The sequence below is a fragment of the Maniola hyperantus genome, chromosome 13 (assembly GCF_902806685.2).
Source record: "Maniola hyperantus chromosome 13, iAphHyp1.2, whole genome shotgun sequence".
NCBI classification, from domain to species: Eukaryota; Metazoa; Arthropoda; class Insecta; order Lepidoptera; family Nymphalidae; genus Maniola; species Maniola hyperantus.
The window spans coordinates 9,426,414-9,441,368 of record NC_048548.1 but is presented as its reverse complement, the minus strand read 5'-3'; the positions used below and the strand labels follow the sequence as shown (position 1 = coordinate 9,441,368).

General features: G+C 35.6%; 1 protein-coding gene across 7 annotated transcripts in view; it reads right to left on the bottom strand.

Moving 5' to 3' along the window:
* Positions 1-14,955, bottom strand: part of IRSp53 (Insulin receptor substrate 53 kDa) — a 240,874-nt gene that overhangs the window by 65,470 nt on the left and 160,449 nt on the right. For 6 of the 7 annotated variants that reach the window (XM_069502519.1, XM_069502520.1, XM_034974966.2 and 3 more), the window contains one exon: positions 4,653-4,877. In XM_069502519.1, coding sequence (XP_069358620.1) covers positions 4,653-4,697 — 45 coding nt within the window. In that variant the 5' untranslated portion in view covers positions 4,698-4,877. Of the gene's footprint in view, positions 1-4,652; positions 4,878-5,133; positions 5,234-14,955 lie in introns of those variants that run through there. The other variant, XM_034974965.2, reaches the window with a different exon arrangement.

The following is a 14,955-nucleotide window of genomic DNA, read 5'->3' as shown; positions in this document are numbered from 1 at the left end:
CCTATTATTTTTGAATAAGTCATCAAAGTTAATATTGAAAACATAAAATATAACGATACAAGTTTGTGACCTTTATAAAGTTGTATGTATGTACCTATCAGCAAAACAGTCACGAAATTATATGACTGCAGTTGGTTGGAAAATGTCGAAAACTTTACGTTTAGAAAATTGTACTGAAACTTTAATATGTAAGTCTGTGAATCTTCACATTATAAAATTATTTAATAAATGATGATTATACAAAATAACAGTATGAAGTAATTAAACAAGTAAATACCTACCTTGTAAGAAAAAAGTCCAAAATTTAAGGAGAGATTAAAAACTCATTTAACCGCAAGAATTTGTGGAGTCTTATCAGTGGCGTGCAGGTCATAGAGGCATAAATGCACTGCTTACCCCAGTTGTAATAGCTCAATGCATATTTTTCATTATGACCTGCATGTAAACAGGTTCCTAAACCTAACTAATGCCTACCCTGGCTTCGAACACTGTGCACGCCACTGAGTCTTATGATTAAATTAGTTTAATTTCCATGTAAATTTTAAATTTCTTTCGAACAATTCTGCGGAAGTCAGGAATTGTTTTAATTAAAAAGTCTATTGAATCCTCTTTCAAAATCGTAGGCACATTAGATAGAAGATAAATGAAAGAACTAGTATTTTATTAAAGGCATTTCTTTCTATAAGAAAGGGTTAAGGACTTAACACTTGGGAGACGAGATTTTTATCAATAAACCTAGCTACCTACTGAGATTGAAAAAAATCTTTTTTTAGATATTTTTTTTTATTCTACAAAAGAATGGCGAGACTTGTTACCACTGGTAGTTAAAAAGGAGATCCATACTAATATTATAAATGCTAAAGTGCGTCTGTGTGAGTTTTTCTTTTCACGGCCCATCCGTTCAACCAATTCTGTTGAAATTTAGTACAGAGATAGATTTATTTAATTTCCTAAATATGGATATATTGGATATAAGTCTCCTTTTTCCAGGATAAATCAAAAAATAATAATTTAAAAACCTAAAACCACGCGGGCGAAGCCGCGGGCAACAGTTAGTTGAAAATAAGGCAAAATTGTTTATTAGAAAACAAACTCATAGGTACCATTATACACTTTTCTTTTCTAGGTCAGGCAATAATTAAGTGTACACAACAGTAGGTACCTATAAGAAATATTAGGTATAATTATATTATTTCTACAATCTACAGCCTAGTCTCACTCGTGTATTGTTTCATAATCCTACAACATTACACAAAAGTTTCTTTAAAAAGGAGAAAGATTTAGGGGCTTAACAGTATCGGGGCTTGTGAAGTACTTAGGTTTGTTTGGTTACTTTGAGTGGTTTTCTTTCCTTTTGGCGCAGCGCACGTGATGAATTGTAAGCCTAAGGACTGAAGAAACACACATCCACTGGGTGTGGTTAGCTTTACGAATACTAACTAGATGCTACTTCAATAGATAGAGAAGGCAAAAGTTGGGCAAGGAAACCGACTATTGTTATACGAATGTAAAAGAAACCCCTCAGTTAGCTAGCCATGGAGTTTCATTTCATTTGCCTTATAGCTACTGGCTAAACCGAAATAATTAACAGGTCATGACTTTCACGTCTATTATCTAGCAAAGTTTAGCTAGCATTAATGCTAGTTCCTAGCGACTAGCGTAGGTACTTATGGGAAAGGCTGAGGTGGGCAAGTTAAGTATAAATTGGTTTACCTAACTGCCAGTTTCCAGGCAAGCGCGTTTCTATCAAGTCATAATCTTAATCTAAATATATAAAAGGAAAAGGTGACTGACTGACTGATCTATCAACGCAGAGCTCAAACTACTGGACGGATCGGGCTGTAATTTGGCATGCAGATAACTATTATGACGTAGGTATCCGCTAAGGATTTTTGAAAATTCAACCCCTAAGGGGGTGAAATAGGGGTTTGAAATTCGTGTAGTCCACGCGGACTAAGTCGCGAGCATAACCTAGTTATTTATATAAATAATAAGCGGTGATAGCCGGTTCTGAGTACGATCCTGGGCACGCATCTCTAACTTTCAGAGTTATATGCGTTTCAAACATCATATTAATACTGAGAGTAAACCTGCATGCCTGAGAGTTCTTCATAATGTTCGCAAAGGTATGTGAAGTCTGCCAATCCGCATTTGGCCACAGCGTTGTGGACATTTTATTAAAATAATTAAATAAATAAAAATATTCTTTATTTAATTAAACTTTTACAAGTACTTTTCAATCGTCAAACGCATCTACCATTGGTTCGGAATGCCTTTATGGACTGAACCTATCTCATTCTGAGAAGAGAGTCATACTCAGTAGTGGGCTGGCGATGGGTTGAGTTTGAGATGAAGATAGTAGACCATAACTCGACAAAGATTAGAAGTCTACTGCGTATTATAAACAACAAAAATGTTTCACGCATTCCAGAGAAAACAATCAGAAAGTCGAAATCTCTGAGATTGGACCCCATAAGGAATGTCGATAAACATGATCATTTATGCCTACTATATATATCGAGTTAGAGAAATCGTATGGTGTGAAGTTGTTTTGTGACCGCATGACCTTGACATTTGAGGCAGGTGCTCAAAGATCCGCCTGAGCGCTGAGCGTAGTGTTTTCACTTTTCTAGACCCCTTGTTACGCTAAAGGTCGCAGTCCTAAACGGGTAAAGTAATAATTGTATGTCTACTATGATACTATTAAAACTAAAACTGGTTTCTAAGTGCCTGCTGTCTATTTTTATATAGGTAAATACAGAGAGTTTTTTATACATGTACCTACATAAAAACTTAGTTTTCTTTTTGCGCATTGCATAATTTAAGAAAATTACCTATATTATTGTTGTTCCTATATCTTGTTTTTTATATTATGTCAGCGATAAGCATTACTTTATATTAATAGTTTATGATTTAAGTTATGTAATGTATGTTTATGCATATTATCTATTTGTGTTATGACCTGTTGCCAGAAACTGGGAAGCACTGACAAACCTCCCACGAGGTGGACAGAAGACATCAACGGGTCGCATCGCAAGGTGCCGCTGGATTCAGGAAGCGCAAGACCGCGACAGCCCTTACAAGAGACCTTTGTCCAACGGTGGGCATCTATTGTTTGACGACGATGACGATGACTTGTTCCATAGTATTATAATTATATTGAACTTCCAAACATTTATTTATTTATTTAGAATTCCTAGACTAAGTCACTGAATTGGTTCATATTCATTTTTTATATTATTATTTATTCATACCAAAAAATTATACTCAATAATAAGAAAAAATATGTTTGTAATAGATCGTAGAACTTATTTCTTGCTATCAGAATTTCCTTTTAGGCATTGGTTCTCTTTATACCTATTCGTATCTTTAGCATTGTGATTGATATACTAACATAGGTATATAATATAGAGAGAGTTTTATTGATGGATTTATTTACTGTACATTTACATTTACATATACATATCTATATTTTACTTACCTACTGATTTTTTCCATATATAATAATTATAATGTTTTAAAAAAACCTGTGTTTCAACTTCAAGACATCAGGCCCTTATGTGTGAATGCATAAAATTAAATAAATATTTTTTCTTAGATATACTTAATTACATAGGAAAAACCAGTTATCCCTGATTTCTAAGAAAATCTATGATCATGTCAAGTGAAAGGGCTAGTTGGAGGCCGGCACGGTACAGTGTGGCCTTATTGAGAGGAACATACAGCTATAAAATTATAGATTTCGTGCTATAAACCGACAATATTGTAATTTTATTGCGAAGACATAAGATAGATTACCTACTATTTCCTAAATTAAACTTACATTTCCGCTCCATTTTTGCAATGGTTTATTGAGAAATCTGTTCTTATTCAAGGAATTGCATAGATATTATAGAACTCCAGTTAGAGAAAGCTCATAAAATTGAATTTAAAAAAGTGAAGGCGAATTGTTCTAAATTGTTGACAAATGCACAGACTACCTAGGTCTATTGATATATATTATTCTATTCTATAGGTCTATAGATATTGGAGCGAGATTTACGCAACTTAAGACACCTGCGAGCGTGCTTCAAAAATAATAGCTCGTTACCAGGGTTGGTCTATTTGTAATAAAACTGAAATTATTATTATTCAACAAAACCCTTCAGTAGCTGAAGGGTTTTGTTGAATACTACTACTACTAATGTTTCAGCTACGAAAGGCATCAAACGATTTAATGCCGTCATTTCCGGTCGTTATTCTATCTCGAATTTCACATCTTTATTGAAAAGATAACAAACACCTTTTGAAAATAAATGTAACTTTGGACTTCTATATCCGAATATGAATTAAATTTTGTTGTAACCAAATAAGTAGGTGATGAGGTAGGTACTCGTATAAATGTATGCGTGTGTCTACTTTAAAATAATTATAATCACAACAGATATGCATCAGATTACAAAGAAGATATAATGACTGCAAATGTTTAACTACCTATGGTTACCATACAAAAAGTATTAAAACTTTTTAAGCCAGCTTTACGCGTCTACAAAAGTTTTAATCTCCCTTCATGTTAGAGTTTCTTCAGAAATTAAAGCGAAAGTGCCCATCCGTTTTATCAAACGCCTGAAAAGCTTTTTAAGTATGTAGATATTGTAAAAAAAACTCCTTACCTTGTAAATGCCATCAACAAGTTTCGTAAGTTCCTCCGTCTCCATGGTGAAAGATTGTAAGTAACACGTACAATAGAATATTTACACTGGATTATTCATTAGGAAAAGTTTTCACAAGAAAAACGATTTTAACACTATCGGCACAGAACTCACATTTCAATAGACACTTAATAGCTGTATGTATTTGTCACTGTTCACTTAAAACACGATCCCTTTCGAAGACATCTGTAACAAGAAAAAGATTTATCTATTAGCAAAAAAAATATTGCAACTGAAATCGAGAGCTTTCGAGCGCAACGTTCTTATACCTTATTCGTCTCGATTTACTTTGGTAACTTTTGTTTTCGTAAACTTATTTAAACTACAAAATTTAAACCAAATACAAAACTTAAAACCGGAAGTATTCTATTACACGATCTACAGTTATAAAAACAACTGAATCAAAGTTACAAATAGTATTAAAGTAGGTAAGCAATCGCACCGTCAAACTACAGCAAAGCGACGTCCATCCGCGAGCGAGCGTACAAGTCGAATCACTTTTGTCGACTCGACTCGTATCTCACAACTCACAAGTGTTTGGCAAGTGGCAAACGCAAGTGACTGGGAATGGACCGTTGATGTCTAAACCTAGAGGCTTTGTACGGTTAGACACCTAATTGTTTAGATTTGTTGGTATTTAGGATGGACATTTCGCCACATCTCGGGTCAACGGCATACATACATATGTTTTGTTGAAGCGTAAATATTTTTTCATGTTAACGGTAACTTGGGTTTAAAAGGCTTTTTGTGTTAGCAATTATATTAACACGTCTAAGTGCGTTTACATTTTCGAAGCGAATTTTTTCACCGTAATTCAAATATTTTGTCATTGACGAAAACAAGTCGTACCTTCTAACATAGGTAATTAAATTTTTTTTAAACATGTCTGCCCTGCAAATTTTGAAATAAAAAGTAAAATATTTTACATTTGAAAATGGTGCCATAAAGGACAGGCCACATTGAATTTTTTCAAAAAAATTATAGCCAGTGTCACTCTCGGGATGATTGAAAAGTTCTAACGATACCCCATACATACAAATCTGTTCAGACATTCAGATGTTATGGTGGAATAAAGAAACTCACATACATACATGAACTCTGAAATCATCACACTATTTAATTTTAGGCAGTGTAAAAAAATGAATAGGACAAGGAGTTCCACTCGTATTAACGAAATCGTGAGCTGCAAGTTCGTGATGTAAAATGTTATTAAGCTCGTTACGAAATATTGTCAATGCCACAGGAATAATTGCCAACATAAAATTGTTGCTTAGCAATTTGCGCCAAATGTTCCCCACACCAAAATTATATGAATACAATAGACTAGCAATAGTTAACATGCATATTCGTACGCCCACTAAATGCTAAGTAAGAAGATACCTACTCAGCGTTGGCGATGATGTTTTCTATTTCAGATCATATGGCACGTTTCACTGTTACTTTCTAAGTTTACGCAACTTATATTTGGTTTACTCGGATACCGTCAAAACGCCTAAATGAATGAGCGATGTTGGTGTAAAATTTACATAATGATGCAAGCGATGCACTTGGTAGGTAGATGCTAATCGTATGCATAGCGCGACGCGACGCCTAAGTTCATTAAATACGAATAATAACTCCCACCCAATGTTTGCCAAGAATGAATTAGTTATAAACTTGTTGCTTAAATTAAAGTCTCTTCGCGTAAAACTCAATTTTGTCATGCATAATTATTTATCTACCCTGTACCAAAGTTGTAAATGTAATTACCTAAGTTCAACAATGATTACGTATCTATCAAGAATACTTATTGTAAAGTAAAAATAAAGTAAAATAAATACTTTATATTACACCTTAAAAGATATTCTTCATATACCTACTTTATAATGTAATGGAATTAAGTACAACAGACGGCCGCCTTATCGCTAAAAGAGCGATTTCTTCCAGGCAACCTTAGGGCAGAGAATTCTTTAAAAGAAAGCGAAGCCTACTAAACTAGGGATATAAATAAATATAAATATGTATTATACAAGATACATACATATAAATATATTTATATATAAATTTGTATAATTTTTTTTTTAATTAATTAAATTTTTTTTTCAAAGACGATATTTACACTCATACTCATTACACATAAATCTAAAGTCATAAATACTTTTTGTGTATGTAAACACATCTAAGCATAAACTAGAACATTAAGCATAATCGTTTTAGATTTGTATCAGTACCCATTATATAAATGCGAAAGTGTGTTTGTTTGTTGGTTTGTCCTTCAATCACGTCGCAACGGAGCAACGGATCGACGTGATTTTTTGCATGTGTACAGTTTAGGACCTGGAGAGTGACATAGGCTATTTATCCCGGAAAATCAAAGAGTTTCCACGAGATTTTAAAAACCTAAATCCACGCGTACGAAGTCGCGGGCATCAGCTACTTCAAGTTCTCCGCGTTACACAGAAAATATAAAACACATTCTTTACAAAATCCGTAACTTTATTCCGAACAAGAGATATGCACCGCGATCCCTGCATGTGCACCCACACGGGACAATCCTGAACGAGCTTTACACTTTCCTTACTTTTCTATCTACCCGAGGCGTAAAGAAACAAGTATGCGTCTGCTTATTTCAGTTTAAACTTGTTTAGTCCGATCGAACTTCTTTTATCCGGATTTAGGGTAAGCAAACGTTAGTAACTCGGATTTCTAAAGTGAAAATCGAGACTTCCTATATATCTCTAGTCTACATAGTATAAAATAAAGTCGCTTCCCGCTGTCTGTATGTATGTATGTATGTATATGAACGCGTAGCTCTTTTAAACTACGGAACGGATTTTAATGCGGTTTTCACCAATAGATAGAGTGATTCAAGAGGAAGGTTTATAGGTATAGTTTAATATTAGTTTGTGTTAATTTGATGAAATATGACGATATTTGAACAAAATGTCGGAAGAATCACTTCTCACTGACACCACATTCGTAGGTATCTACGAGTACATTGCACCCATGCGAAGCCGGGGCGGGTCGCTAGTTATAACTATACGGTATATTTTTCGACTGAAGCCAAGTTAAGACAATCTGCTTTAAAAGTTCCGAACTTTGATTGTCTTTTAGTCAGGACTATTTGATTTTCATAAAAGAACTTTTAGGTAGGACAGCTTTACGATTGCTTGCCAAGTCCTTGTAGCGAGTCTGCAGTAAATGTGCAAGTTGAACGCGGCCGTGTTCTGCTGACGAACCTTGTTATCGTGGATGTAATATTATAATATTGTGGACTAAGAGCCCGGGAGGACCAGACCTCTGTTATTTTATAGAGAAAAGTTCCTTTCCATGTTATCCACAACACAGGGAGGAATGATCAGCGACTATGAAGTTTTAATCATGTTCGCTTTGGGAGATAACACGTAACAAAGGTTTCAAATTTCTAAGGCATGAAGTGTAATGTTTTTATATTTTCTTCGTTTAAAATTTAGTAAATTTACTATTTACTAATAGCTTAAATTTTAGTTAATTTACTATTTACTAATAGCTTAAACTTTAGTTACTTTAAGGGTGTCTGGCATGTGGTTGCCACAACTTTAAGTGTCTAGAAATGCATGACGTGATCAAAGCCCTCATGATCCAAACTTCTTAGTCGCTGATCACTCCTCCCTGTGTTGGGGACAATACGCAGAGGAACTTTCAGCTTTTTATAAAATAACGAGGGTCTGGCCCTCCCGGGCTCTCTCTATTATTCCATACACATTGCAACTGAATATTCATATTCACATTCTTGCTCCAGCGCTTAGGCAAATCGGATTTGTATCGAAGACACTGACGAAGCAGGATCGATACAGCTTTATTTTCAAGCCTTTGTTAGGTACCTTTGAAGTTGTATCTTCTATTCCATTTAGAGAAAAGACTTGTATTTACCACAAATATTTTATGATTCAGGTTTAAATCTTAAAAAAAAACAAAAATGAAAATATTATTAAATGTTTAATAATCTCTTCAGTGGCATTTGCAACGCTTTGTCAATGAAAATACTGCAAGAAAGGGTTGTCGCGCTGATTATGCTCTCTAAGCTCTCTCCATACTGTTGTTAATGGAGCTTATATAAGTAGACCGCAAAGCTACAATTTAATGAGGGCTAACCCTAACCTACTTTACCACAAAAAACTTTTGATGGTTGCTATTTCACAAGTTTTGCATCCCTGGAGAAGTGGTGAGCACAGTTTTAAAAGTGACAGGTAGGTACCGGGTTCAATTCCCGGCAGGTGCAATTTGGGAATTTAATTTCTAAATTGTCTATGGTATAGTCTGGTGGGAGGCTTCAACCGTGGCTAATTATCACCCTACTGGCAAAACCGTGCCGCCAAACGATTCCAGTACGTTCTGGTACGATGCCGCGTAGAGACCGAGCAGGGGTTTGGGTTTAATGAAACGACCATATCCCTTTCAATTTAATCTGCTTCCATCTTAAACTGCATCATCACTAACCACCAGGTGAGATCGCAGTCAAGGGCTACCTTGTATCGTATTAAAAAAAGTTTTGCAATTAAAAAAAACAAATGTGACCGCGTGAAGTCGACAAAAATCAATATGAAGGCTTGATTCACGAGGATATGGCGTACCTAAGTGTGTTATGTGTATGGGAGAGTCATCTGTCAACCACACTTGTGGACTTGCCACTAATGACATTCCGATACACTCACGGGAAATATCCCATAGTGTATTCGTGTATAATGAGTCATCCAAGTGACGGGAGTGTGTTTCAATCATTCACCAGCCTCGATCGATATAGGTCGGTCTAGTAAGACTTTTTTAAATTAATATCGAGATAACGAGCGACGGGGTCACTTTCTCCGCTCGCAAACATCTGCAGTAATATAGGAGCTACGAATACCATCTATTACTTTATATTATAGCAAATAAATATTTCATATTTTGTTAATCTCTTTTTTCGAACGCATTTCTAGATCATTATACAATTTCAGAAGCAGTATCACAAAACCAAAATGATCAAAAATTTCCTAAACTCATATTATAGACGTATAAGTAACTGTTGATCAAATTTTCGTCTTGTTAAATATATTAATTTTAATAAATAGGTAATTAAGAAGTTTTAAGTAGGTAAGTAAGCTGTGACAGCCTAGTGGTTAGGACGTCCGCCTTCTAATCGGAGGTCGAAGGTTCGATCCCGGGCACGCACCACTTTTCGGAGGTAATTAAAAATCACTTGCTTTAACGGTGAAGATCAACATCGCGAGGAAATCTGCATGCCTGAGAGTTCTCAAAGGCGTGTGAAGTCTTCCAATCCGCACATGGCCAACGTGGTAGACTATGGCCAAACCGTCTCACTCTGAGAGGTTGCGTAAGTAGGCCATTCGGAGTCAATGCCACATCGTAGGTGCGGTATTGTTCCCAGTTTTGAATGCTATACATTGCAGGTTTGAAAAATACTAAATCACTAAAACTACAAAGTGAGGCAAATATTAATGGTATTGGATTGTGTTATGATAGTATACCTATTTACCTAACAATAACGCTTAGTTTTGCTAGCGTTCTGGTTACCCTGTATAATGTCCTATCTTGCGCCAAACGGAAAGTTGTGCTCGTAGTGCTACATTGGTTATCCCGGTCCACAGATAACGGAATATTACTTCTCTAGTCCGTGTCCCGGTCCATACCCGGATATTCCTAAGCCACGAATTTCTTCTTCTACCGTCGCTTCATTTTCCATCAATTTCGGCCACCATGATGGTCTGAACAGACCTTTCTGCGTTTGATGGTCTCTTTTTTTTATCAACATGTCGCAGATAAGACTATGCCGTTTCTTACTTAGTTATTTTAATCTAATTAGCAGGTAAAATTTGCATAATATTTCGATACTGTCGTGGAAAATTTCATTTACAATGGACTTATAAGTTTTAAGTATCTAAGTATAATGTATTCCATCAAACTATGTGTCTGACAAAGTTACCTGTGGGCACACCTAGACCTAAGGCACATATCATAACTAGATTATAATAATTTTAATTCTGATAGGACATCCATGTAGTAGGATCCAGTAGTGGGCCGGCGATAGGTTAATGATGATGATGATAAACTATAGTTTGCCTTGAAATTCATAATTTTGTATACACATTTACACAATATAGGTCTTAAAAAGATGTTTTTTTTTATATATATCTGACAGTAAAGGTTTGATCATCTTCAACTTAGTGTAAGGTATTGTATATCAAACCATAAATAAATAAAATAAAATAAAAATCTTTTTTATTCAAATAAACTTTTACAAGTACTTTCGAATAGTCGGATGCATCTACCACTGGTTCGGAATGCCTTTCCTACCGAGAAGAACCAGCAAGTAACTCGGCGGTTGCTCTTTTCAAATATTTGATATAGGTACAAGATTACGCCATAATTTTGTTAATGAACAAAAAGGCTAAAAGGCGTAACATGTGGGTGCTTGAAAGCGTTTGTTCATTATTTATTTCTTAATGATAAATTTCAACTTATTACAAGATAATTTAAATTTCGTTAATTATTATTTGAGTCAGCGACGCAAGAACGCTAATTAACGCTTGAGGTTAAGCGTGACTTAATTATAATTAGTGCTTTACTCTTTATTAAAAGCCATGTATTGCGTAACCTAATATAACCTTACTTCGATCTTGTCTATTTCAGTATAATACAGTATACAGTATAAAACATAATATTATTTTATTACGTATTTTATCCCTTAAAATAAATTGATCTACTAGTGGATACCCAATATTATAATGATTATCAACTTATTCATCCCGAACTCTGCTAATTATTTTAGATTTTTATTGTTTTAGAATGTCCCTCAGTTCAGGGTCCCTTCTAGCAAGAGGCCTGCTTTAACATCTTCCTTTGACCTCGGTCCTTGGCCATCGTTAGCCAATTTGATTCTACCGCGAGTAGCTTACTTACTCTTTAGTTCGTCTTCCTACCTTTATCTGTGCATCTTCAAAGTCGCTTGCGTAACTATGACCTCTTATGAGAGAGAGAAAGAAAATATAAAAGTGGACGTGATAGAAAAAGAGCCATTTATTAAATTTTAGGCTCCACCAGCCGGCTGTGCAAGCTAATTTGTATGGTACTTTATTGTATCGTGACACGTAAACATATTTGCGGAATGATCCTTCTGTGCCTGGAAGGTCGTCATCATCATAAATCGATCGCCAGCTCACTACTGAGCACATATGACAACCTCCCTGGCGCAGTGGTGAGCGCTGTGGTCTTAATAGTGGGAGGTCCCGGGTTCGATTCCTGGCAGGGGTTTGGAATTTTATCATTTCTAAATTTCTGGTCTGGTCTGGCGGGAGGCTTCGGCCGTGGCTAGTTACCACCCTACCGGCAAAGCCGTGCCGCCAAGCGATTTAGCGTTCCGGTACGATGCAGTGTAGAAACCAAAGGGGTATGGGTTTAATAAAAACTGCCATACCCCTTCCAGGTTAGCCCGCTATCATCTTAGACTGCATCATCACTTACCACCAGGTGTGATTGCAGTCAAGGGCTAACTTGTATCTGAATAAAAAAAAAAAAAAAAAAAAAAAATATCTCTTCCCAGAAGGCCTGGAAGGTACTAAGTATTCTGTACTACGAGTGAAAGACTATCGACTGATATACCTACCTATACCTACACTATGTCGCAAGTAGGCCACATCACCCTCACATTAGTTTAACGTATAACAATTTCCCATAATAGATCAATCACTAAATACATCAATACACAAGCAATCACTAAACGCCAAACTGTCTGGGCGTTCGCCCCACAAAAACTAAATTGCCTGCCACCAAACTTTGAATGGGGACACCCGGGTGACACGACCGTAGTCCGTACCTCTATTCAGACCACTCTATAATGGTGTAGGGGAGGAATCATTACGCCTCTGATTGCTGCAGTTTGCGTGTATTGTAGCAATTGTGATACCTGTGCTTTGTTGCAATTGGTATTCGTTGATTGTGATCGGAATCGAGGTATTATTTTTTACAAAATCAAGATCCAAGTGTATTTTAATAAAAACTCGAAATTCCATAAATGACAAGAAAAAGCGGTGATAGGTGGTTAAGACGTTGGTGATAGGGGTGGTGCATTTTAAGCAAAATTAACTACATATCACTTGCTTTAACGGTGAAGGAAAACATCGTGAGGAAACCTGCATGCCTGAGAGTTCTCCATAATGTTCTCAAAGGTGTTTGAAGTCCACGACAATCCGCGCTTGGCTAGCGTGTTGGACTTTGGCAAAAATTCTTTTTACACTAAGAAGAGACCGGTGCTCTGTAGTGAGCCGGCTATGGGTTGATCATGATGAAGTCTATAGCACGTGGCGTTGTGTTTTCGTCTATCCTGGCTGGCTGGACTGGTGATGATGATGATGAATGTCAAAGAACCGTCCGTCCGTCATGGCTCGTCAGTGACCATCTTTGACATTTAAAGAGATGGTGCGTACCTACAGTTATAGTAATTTTGCAACTGCAACAACTACACATCTAGTCTACCTATTTAGTAAATTTTATGTAGGTACTAGGTACTAAATGTAAAGATATTATGTAGGTAAAACTCAAGTATTAGGCCTAATTCAAAAGGTTATATTTTTATAAACGGAAGAGATAGTAGGCAAAGGAATTTGAATTGGCATTTTTTTACTGCTGTGTAAAAATGAAAAAAAAAAACCTAATCAACCAAAACGGTTTTTCTTTCTACAATGAAGTCGATCTCAATTATTAGCAAATCACAATCGCGTCGGTAGGGTCGATACGTCATGTTAGTGACAACTAGTTACAGAGTAATAACTACAATATCTGCTCTTGCTTATATCAAGTGAAAGTGATAACGAAAGACAATCTTACACTGATGACTTTGATTTTTTTAAAACTCCATAAGGTATGAAAATGTGACTCTCAAGTCTCGACTATATCCATGCAAAAATCAAGCCGATCCGTTGTCTTAACACTTCTATACCTATTTTGTATTAAAGTGCTGTATGCGATCAAAAAAAATGTGATAAGATGTGTATTAAGGCTCACGCACATTGCAGAGTGCGGCGGTCCGTAGTGCACGGCATTGTATAAAATTGCGTCATATCATGCTTAACACTATACCTACAGTGCGGACTGCCTGTAGTGAGCGATGGTTCATAGAACATGTACGAAAGTGATGCAGATTGCAGAAGGGTTTTTGCGTATGTGCTGCGGTGTGGCCCGCCCTTATGTTATTAGCCTAAGCCTTTATAGGGCAAGACGAAAGGGAGAGCCCTTTGTGACATTTGCCATAATCTACGCGATTCTTAGGAGCTATTACTGCTATGACAACAAAGCAGAACATAGTCCTGAACATTGTCCCGCGGATTACTCCCCTCCCCTTACATTACAATACAAATCCGTTTCTTAAAGAACACAGATGAATAAAGCTCTTTGTGCTACCTAATATAGGTAGAATAAACTAAAGTAATAGCTTATTTTGCTGTGAGGCAATGAGGTTGTTATGCGGTGAAAAATGTTATTTTTACTTTTTTCTGTTGGTTGGCTCATTTGTCAGAAGTTTAACGACCTTTTTCGAAGGTTTGATTACTTTTGTATGGAATAAAATTAACAGCAATTTTATCGATAAACAGTCAAACTAATAAAAATATTTTGTTAAATCTTTTTTTTTTTCATTTCATTTAAGCGCGTTGCGCGATTTTGGTATAGGTAAAAAGTTTAGGTCGAATTACCTACCTACTGACATGCTAAAGGAAGTCGGAGTTCTGATAAATGTAAAAACTAAACTAATTTTAATGCTTTAATTTACAAATTATGAAATTTAAATTTTTGATAAGTTATTACTTATCAAAAATTTAAATAAAAATTTAAATTAAACTGTATTCAGTTAATTTATAAATATTAAAAAAAACCAGTGTTTCAAGTTTTCACTTCTGTTGCCATTTTTTAAGTAGTACTACATTAACTTTCTCAAAAAGTCTGAAAGCTTTACTGCCTAATTAATGTTGTACGTAAAACCTTAGAAGTCACGTTTTAAAGGAGTCGGCATCTTTCTGAACATGTTTTCTAACAAGTCAAGCTTTTCCTGCACACGAGGCTGACTTTTCAAGAGTCTCCTTTTAAAACGCAAAGAGAAAAAAGCTGAACGATCTCGCATAAGATTAATAGCATTTCCTTAAAGTCTGACAGTTTAAGATACGATCGTAAGATTTTTTATGTCATTAAAAATGTATTATATTTTTAGATTAATTTTTATGTCAATTAAAAAGAGTAAGTATATGCATATTACTTG